Source organism: Teleopsis dalmanni, chromosome 2, assembly GCF_002237135.1.
Source record: "Teleopsis dalmanni isolate 2A chromosome 2, ASM223713v2, whole genome shotgun sequence".
Taxonomy (NCBI): Eukaryota; Metazoa; Arthropoda; class Insecta; order Diptera; family Diopsidae; genus Teleopsis; species Teleopsis dalmanni.
Genome location: NC_051847.1, coordinates 141,796,579 through 141,806,035, shown reverse-complemented (window position 1 = coordinate 141,806,035; position 9,457 = coordinate 141,796,579). Strand labels below are relative to the sequence as shown.

The following is a 9,457-nucleotide window of genomic DNA, read 5'->3' as shown; positions in this document are numbered from 1 at the left end:
ATCTCCAAAACGCTTTAGATTGTTGGAACAAAATAGTGGGGCAAATCAACTACATTAAGCACAGACTCTATAATTTTCCATGCGAAATTCTCTGCTATGATAGATACTTTTAGAGGAGTCAATTAGTTCTCCAACTCTTAACAGTCCGAAAACGAAAAGACGGACCTTTATTCCAAAAAAGAGGCAAATTCCACCCCCTTCCTTGGCTTCAATAAAAAGAACGTAAAACATGAGACCAAAAAACAAATAAGATAAGAATGAGAAAATATTGGAATAACACAGACGGTCTAAATCATTACAAAAAATTTTTGAATTTTAATGCCGAAAGAGCAAACATCGTTTTATCGCAACTATTAAATATTGCAAAATAAAAAAGATATTATTGACATTAAATGTTATTATTTTTTTTCCATATATTTTCCGTACACTGTTATCGCTGAAAGATATACATGATCCAAAACATCAATGTACCTGATAAAGACTCAGCATACTAACAAATTATTTTATTACAAATTTTTTAAATTTACGTATTAAAATATGTGGCCAACATAATTCTTAAAACTAAATTACTAAAATTAATATTACTAAAATACTAAACTAAATTATAATTTAAAATACTATATTTGCGTTTAACCAATCAAGATGTTTTGCCAAATCACAAAACACAACAAATTCATTTAAATAGCATTCACCATCTAACCGCGGTCCGTCAGATACAATACCTCGTAACGACCAATGTTTATTTTTTCTCATCATTATACCTGAGCCAAAATCACCTGTGCAAGGACCAGGAATCACTGCATTGGACGCACAAAATGTTCGTGGTGAGGTAATTGTTTTGAATTTATCAGATGAGCTCAGGCACTCAATATTATTAACAATTCTGGCGAAGCCTACCTTTTGTGTTGTGTTAGCAATGCTGTCACTCTCTGTTGAATTCCAGGACAATATATAAGCCAGTTTGTTAACAATTTTATGCAGCTCAGTCGATTCATTCCATAAACAAATTGGATTAATATAATTGGAAAAACTGTAATAAATATGAAATCAATCAAATTGAATATTCTGTTTAAAGACTGTATCAAATGTATATACATTACTGAAGAAGTTAAATGCAGTAACGCAATGTTTGCATCCGCAATTAAAGCAGATGTATAATTGGGATGTATTATTATTTTTTCTACACCAAAATTAAAGATTTGGCTGTCAGTTGCTTTAATACCACCGCCTAGCTTGACGATCATTTGATCTGCCATCACAGATTCTGTGTCAAAACAATATGCTGCGCTGATCACAGTGCGCGCTGATATAAGTGAACCACTGCAAATGAATTTTAAAGTGTCATTTCTTTTCAAGTATATAGCCGCGAGCCAAGGAAACTGTCCAGTAGTATCATTAAATCTGACAATTGGTATGAGAACATCGTTTTCTCGTCCACAAGTTCTCTTATCCTTGGATTCTTCACTATCATCATCATCATCTTCATCATCGGTGTTCAAATTTCCAAATCCCCCCGTGAAATGTTGAGAATGTGTAGCGCTGTACCATATTCTATTGGATCGAACTGAAAAATAAGTTTGTAGTTCGACTTACATAGATGATACGCTTTTTTTTTTAATTATTAACTATATCGGTGTTAATATTGTTATATACATTACCGTTACCGTTGTTGGTGGTACAAATTATTTTACCATTCACTTTTATATACTTTAATAGGGGAATTTCCGTTTGACCCGGAAAGTCAAAACGGTAATAACTTGGTTTGCCCTCCAAATGGTCCAAAATGGTTTCATCTAGAGTTTTGTATGGACTCAAACCAAAAACATTCTAAACAACATAAAATCCATTATCAAAATATCATTTTACATAATATTCATAATTACATATTGTATAGGTGGTTTCTGCGAAACCGAAACACTGACTTCAAATTTTCCATCGTGAAATAGGTAATGAGGAATTTTTATTTTTCCAATAGTTTTGTTATTTTGCTCTTCGTATCTAAAGTAATTAAAGCAATTGTGTAGCTTCTGTAATGATAAGTCTCTAGATGAAGAGATTAAACTGCCTAATATAAGTTGAAGAACTGTAGTTATACTTGGTGCAGGATCTAGAACAAATCGAATATAGAAGTTGTAATTATAAATTATTTATATTACTTACAGCCAACGTCAGAACAAACTGTATTTTCATTTACAGTTATTTTGGTAATCTTTGGATATTCCGTTGGACTTGCAAATATTAACCGAAATTCTATTGGTTTATTCTCGTAAATTTTTCGAATTGAATTGTCGATGCTTTCAACTGGTAAAAGATTATATATAAGCTAAAGAATATGAAATGGAAAAAATTTTTTAATACTCGTAAATACTGATAAAACGATAAAAGTTTTAAAAATAAGAAAAATTTATAAAATGTGTATTTAAACAGATAATATGATTAGTAAAGAAAATTTATTAAAACATATTGCATTCACAGAAAGTCACTATATGATGTGGTGTTTGGTCTAGAGCCCATTACATTTTTAGAAATAAAAAAAGTGTTACCTACTCTGTCGGCATATAAGAAATATACATCTGAAGGCTAAATGGTTTCAATAGCGATGAAACAATAATCACATAGTTTTCTGATTTGGTAAGCTTGAAACAAAGTGCTTCCTGATATGTTTTATCATTTTTTGGTGATATGATTGTATCAATTTATCACCATTGCACTGTCTTTTTTTGGTGTGCTGTGAAGAAATGTGTTTATGGGAAACATTCTCAAATCAAACATCCTTTGTACACTTTGTAAACTAACATCTGTTCAGTTCTAACCTAGTTAGGTATTGTCAATTATATACAAAAAATTAACGAAAATCACTGCTAAAGGATACAGTACAGTTGAATGTTCCACCGAAAACATTTCAATAATGTTGAACTTGGTTTTTATTATTAAAATTCAAATAATACGCGGAAATAAAATTTAATGGAAATCAAAATCAAAATGCTTAAACAAACATTTTGTTTAAGTTTACTTTCGGAATTACAAAATGGACAACTTTGTTTAACACACTTGTCCAGAATTTTTATAAATTTAATGGATTTCAAATGATTGCCATTTTTTTCATATATGAACTCCTTAACCTATTACTCAAATATTAAATTTATTATCACATCTTTGTTACCAACTATCAATATGAATTTTTATGTAAGACAACACGATCTGATATCGTCCTTAGCCTTAGCAAAAACGGATAGTAGTTTGTCTTCCATTTGTCTGGTTGTAACTGTGAACTCTGCTTCTTTAGGCAAAAAACCCGTAAGATCTATTATTATTTCACAGTAGTTTTTTTCATTTGTATATATCAGTGATAATATCTGCTTAAAATTGTGTCCAGATCATAGTGTCCTACTAATCTTATAAAAATGTTTCGATATACAATCCGCTATTTAAAAACATTTATTTGAAATTGCTCATTTAAAAAGAGTAATTAAATCAAACTTTTTTCCACTAAGTATGAGCTTAAGCATCATACTTAGTGCTAGTGGAGCAATGTAAGTTTTGATTGTGTCGTTACTGTATAAGAATTTCAAACCACTAATTATGCTGTGGTTGCATTAGATTTACAAAAATTATTACGAGAGTAAGTCAGAATGATTTTCAATTTCTACAACTTCAATTTTGTGTCAGTTCTACTTATATACTAAAACTAAAACAAAGCACTCTTGTTAATTAACTGAGTATATGTGTTGGGAAAATCCGGAAATAGAAAGAAATAATTTTAAATAATTTTTCTGTTCTCAATACATGCGGTTTATTTGCTGATAAAGCAACAATTAATAAAAGCTACTTATCCGCTCTAATTATCCAATTCCACTCTGTTATAAGCCACACCTGTACGATGCAATCTATCGTACATCACTAAAGTAAGTTAACGTCTATCTACATCATAAAAAAAACATATGAACAATTCCCTTGTATATACTTTACCTATGAGTTACGATTGTCAAGAACGCATAGAATACTAGTACCAGAGTTTTAGCAAATACCAATCAATATTATTGAGACCACTATGCACCAACTACAGAGCATAGCCCGATTACTTTGGTATGCGGGAACTACATAAAACAATAAACAAGTTGTGTGGAAAACCAAAATAAGTGAACATTGTGGTTGATTACCGTATTGTAATTAATCGGTAATTACTTAGTAATCAGATTTTCTCATCTTAAAAAAATTAAAAATATGAATAAAGTTATTTTTTCCATTGTTTTAAATTTTATGTAATAAGTATTGCAATACGATACTGAATTTAAAACTTGCTTGTTATTTGCAACCGAATGACTGTATACTGTGAGTCTACATGAGAAATTATTCGATTTATACAAAAATTCCAAAGTTAAATTATTAGATACGTTATTTAATTATAGTATACCCACAAGTTCTTGTTGATGCATGTTTGTTTGTAAGTACACTGCTAAACATCTAATCCACTGCTAGCAGTGGATTTCTCAATAAAAACTAACTCTCTATAAATGGAACATACGCAATATCTATTTATACGATTGTTAATAAATTATGAAAAAAATTTATTAATTTGATTTTTAATATCAAATTATTCTTAATATAAACTATTATTTTCAATAGAGAGGGATTCCGAACCAATATAAATTACAACAATAAAATTTTATTATTTTATTAATTAATTGAATTTTTGGCTAACCATACAACTGTTTCGAGTATTGCAAAATATCCATCATTAGTACTCTTGGAAATACTTCTTGTATTTAATTAATCGTAAATAGTTTTTTGAGATTGCAAGTACCAAGGGTTGAACTCGTACCCTGCCATATTTGAAGCATAGAGTCAGTGTTTATACTTGACTTTTATGTTTGAACTTTAAGTTTTGTTAATTTGTTGTGAAAATTCATTAACAAATTCACTTGTTATGGTTTATTACAACGAAATCATGAACCAGCTGTAGAATAATTGAAATATTACATTATATTTTTTATTTTTAAGTGTAAAATATCAATACTATTTATTTATTAAATAATAATAGCATTATTCTTACTATTAGTATTATTAGTATTACAAAATAAAAATGAAATGTCAGTTTAATAAAGATCTGATGCTAGAGCTCCAGCGCGAATATCTTCAAATATGCACTATATAGTAAACTCATAAGAATACTCTATAGAATTAGAATTCATTGTAAATCACTTGTGTGCAAAATGTAGAAAATAAGTTAGATACATTATGAGTTAAAATGAGATATAAACAAGATATTAGTGTATTAATAGCTCTAGTATTAGTTTCCGCTTAAATAGTTAACCTTAGTCTGTATTCGCAATCAGTTTTCTAAATCAGTCCAAAAAGTCTATTACTAAATGCATTGTGGTCCTGAAAATTGAATACTGAAGGAATGGTCGTATTTTATTCACTTGGATATTGCTTTAATCAAATTTAACCAAAATTTATGTGTTCATTGATATCTCTAGATACTTTGCATATATTTGATAAGACTTACTATAACTAAAATTTTTATTGAAAGGTTTGGCAAGATGTAAATTACTAGGCTAAGAGTATTATATTAGGGGATAGCAGATCAAAATACAGAATTTTGAACCAATAACTAAAAGTATTTTTTTTTCAAATACAGAACAAAAACGATTATTTAATTTTATTTATTTGGCAAAAACACTTATAGTGATTTGTGTGAATGTTATTTCATCAGTTGTGAAGAGACGCCATTTTTCTTAATGGCAAATATTCTCTTTTTTCATCCTATCCAGTTACTTACTTTCATCATATCCTACATTTTTGAAACTATTTAAGTAAAACTCACATAAGTAAACAATTTAAATGATATTTAATAAAAAAAACAATACATGTTTAAAAATACAGATAATGTAACATATTTAATTACAGAATGGTCCATATTTCGCAAATAGGTGGACTTTTTTACAAATATTTTTTTTCTGGTGATGTTTTCTTTGACATCAAATATTGTAAACAATATCCAAAATATAGCTCTCAATCGCTCTCATAAGTTTTTTTCCTTCATCATAGTAATGCCTGTTGATAATAACACATCATTGTTAAGAGTTACAGTTGTACTTGGTGGGGGATCTGGAATAAATTGAATATAAGAGTGTAGTTATAAATTATTTATATTACTTACAGCCAATGTCAGAACAAACTGTATTTTCATTTACAGTTATTTTGGTAAGCTTTGGATACTCCGTTTGACTTGCAAATATTAACCGATATTCTAATAGATTGCTGTCGAAAACTTTTTTAACTGTATTTTCGGCGCTTTCAGCTAATTGAAGTCTATGTTTAAACTGAATGTAAAAAATTTAATTAAAATCAAGAAGTTGCTTTAAACACTTTGAGTAACAAAACAGTTCAAAAGTTCTCTTTGCAATATCTATATTCTGACAATCCATAAACTATTAAGACTTTGAAAACCAGCTTCCATCAAGATATGGCTGAGCTATTGCCAGTTATGTACAGGTAAGTTATCGAAAATTACATCAAAAGGATTCAGTGTCAAGAGCTGTTTACTAAGAAATATATCAATTGTATATCTCAACCAGAAGATCGCACTAACTGGGAACTTTTATAGTTTCTTGATCTATATTTCCACTAACTTATAAATATTAATAAAAGAGGTATCCAATTTAGTTACTCTCCTCAATTCCTCAAAAGTAATTAAAAGTAAAAAACATACCACCGAGCTCACTTCGAAGAATAGTTTAGAAAGATATATAATAATAAGAGTACAAATTTTTGTGAATCAAAGTAATTATTATACATCTTAAATTTTCTATTCTGTTATAAGCCTTATAAGCCACAGTAAGCTAACATCTATCTAGTGCATAAAGAAATAATAAATGATTCCCATTTATTGTAGAATAGAGTAGAGTAGAACAGAGTAATCTACTCTCCCCATAGTTTGTAATTACTAAAAATGAATTTATTGTTTATATCAGAATTGTATGGAGAACCAGTATATATTGTGAAGGCAACTGCACAGGAGTTAAGAGGCTTAAATGAAATATTGCCCTAAGGTAATTTGTAGTCCAGTTACAGTTTTGGTTAAAAGGTATTTTCTGCATTAGCTTAGTGTAAATTATTTACCTTAATTTGTTTTCACAATAAACGTCTTCTAAATGGATCAAGAAGTCTTATTACTGAATCCACGAGTGATCCTGCTATATACTATACTTCGATATTGTTTTAAAGAAATTTAACCGAAAAGCATGTCTTAATTGATATCTCTAGATACTATATACACTTTTGATGAGAGCTTAGATATTTTAAACGTTATTTAAATATTTATATGTAACATAGTGAAGATTAATATGTAATGAAGTAAAGTACTACACGAAGAATTCTATATTAAGGGACAACAAATATTATATCTATATATAACACTAACTTACTATAGTTTTAAAATGTTAGTGCATAAATTTGTAAATTCTTAAAGAAAGCTTTTTCTCTAGAGAAAAAGCATGATAAATGCTAAACAAAAACAAAAAATAATAACAATATGAATGAAGTTTTTCGGAAAAATGATCCAGAAGTATTAAAAAAGTTTTTGTGGACAAGCATTTTTAAACTTATTAAACTAAGTTTTTATACTTATATAATAATATAAAAAATATATTATTATTATTTTTTCAGTAAAAAAACTAAGCGCTTTTAATAATGAAAAGTAGTATGTGCTTTAAAATATGGATAAAGTAACATCTTTATTCGTAAAATGGCCGTTAATATGTTTGCTCGGGCAGTCTTTATTTTCATTAATATTCATTTTATTTCAGTTAAGTTTTGCTCTGTCATAAGAGTTATTTTAGCGACTTATGCGAGTTAGTAAAACAAATGTATATATACATGAAAAATATAAAATTATGAATGTGTATTTATATGTGAACACTTACAAAATAATGATATAAACTTAACAAAAATATCTAATTCACTTTTAATAGGAATTGATTACACTCTAGATACATATTATTTAAAAAAAAGCAATTTGTAATGATTTTTAATGTGAAGCAATAATATATATAAAAACAATGTGTACCCGTATTACAATTATTATATGAATTCAATAAATAGTTAATTACGTTCTTTGTGTCACGTTGATTAACAGTGACTGTGAGATGTACTCTCTTATCGGTGATATCTTGAGTGGGTATAGTAATTATTCCATACGCTTCGTTGGCATCAGTGACATATTTAAATAAATCCGGGCAGGCAACAGATGGCTGCTCCATTTCAGATAAAGTAGCTAAACTGTACTTAAAAGCTACCGCCATAAATATTATATATAATTTCACAACTTCCATTATAGAGATTTTTTGATAGACTATTATAATTATGAAATTATATTCATATAAATTAAAATTTTTTACGCTTAAAATCACTTATCACTTCTTGTTTTAAACTTTTCAAGTGTTAACTAAATATCTGACTACTTCGATGTGCGGAAACTAAAACAATAAAAAAGTTATTCTGACATTATTATACTATAAATACTGCAGTTGATTATATGTTGTGTTATTAATTATTTATTAATTTCTCACCAATCAGGTTTTTCCATCTTTCTCAGAAATAATACAAATATGTATTAAATTTTATTTACACTGTTTTGATTTACACGTAAACAGTATTCCAATACTAAATTGGAATATAGTTTATTTTATGTAGATGAATGGCTATGTACTATGAGTATCTAATGTCAGAATAAGTCATTAGATTAATGCAATGTATATAACAGTGCTTCGCGTACTGATCTGATGTGAGTAATAGCTGTATGTTTAGTTATAGGAGCACTGCTAAACATCTCAACAAAAAATTTAAAGCAGAAATTTTTTAATAAAAAGTTACTCTCAGTAAACATCTCTCTATACGATTGTTAATACATTGCATCAAAAACTACCAAAATAATTATTAATTTTAAGTAAAACCAGATGCTTGCAATGTAAGCATTTTCAAATAAAGACTCATGAAAATACACTACAGAACTAGAAATTATTGCAAATAACTTGCTTATAAAAATTTATTTTCGTTATGTATAGTTGCTGTATACATTATATCAATAAAAAATTAAATAAAATTTCTCAGTTTCTCAGTTTGTTTCAAATCGTTCGTCATTAAAATTATCGGAAATTCTTTCTAATATTGCATGTCAATGCTTGGTGTGAAATATTGTTTACATAATATAATACTTATCCAGATATATTTGAGATTTTTTTATATCTGAGTGTAGCTTGCCATTACTTATTAGTTTTGAGCCAACAAAATAATGTAATTTTGTTTCGCTATATACAGCAACAAACTAAAATCTTTATTATACATATATTGATAATACTGCAAAATCTTCAAATGTACTAAAATTCAAGAGTTTCGATGTTTTACGTACATTATTATTACGATATGCTTTGCGAAATTCAGAAAATTTGAGGCA

At 28.0% G+C, this 9,457-nt stretch overlaps 1 protein-coding gene across 2 annotated transcripts; it reads right to left on the bottom strand.

Annotated features, from left to right (window-relative positions):
- Nucleotides 1-429: 429 nt before the first annotated feature.
- On the bottom strand, nucleotides 430-8,807 carry LOC119681560. 2 transcript variants are annotated; one of them, XM_038094795.1, is made up of 7 exons: nucleotides 8,574-8,799; nucleotides 8,115-8,480; nucleotides 2,161-2,323; nucleotides 1,884-2,107; nucleotides 1,659-1,827; nucleotides 1,096-1,564; nucleotides 430-1,030 (listed from the first exon to the last, which is right to left on the bottom strand). In XM_038094795.1, exons 2-7 carry the CDS (start codon nucleotides 8,334-8,336, stop codon nucleotides 610-612), a joined length of 1,668 nt encoding a protein of 555 aa, XP_037950723.1. In that variant the 5' UTR covers nucleotides 8,337-8,480; nucleotides 8,574-8,799; the 3' UTR covers nucleotides 430-609. The 2 variants fall into 2 exon arrangements, with proteins under 2 accessions (XP_037950723.1, XP_037950724.1); XM_038094796.1 differs by having other exon boundaries at nucleotides 932-1,030; nucleotides 1,101-1,564; nucleotides 8,574-8,807.
- Nucleotides 8,808-9,457: the final 650 nt, after the last annotated feature.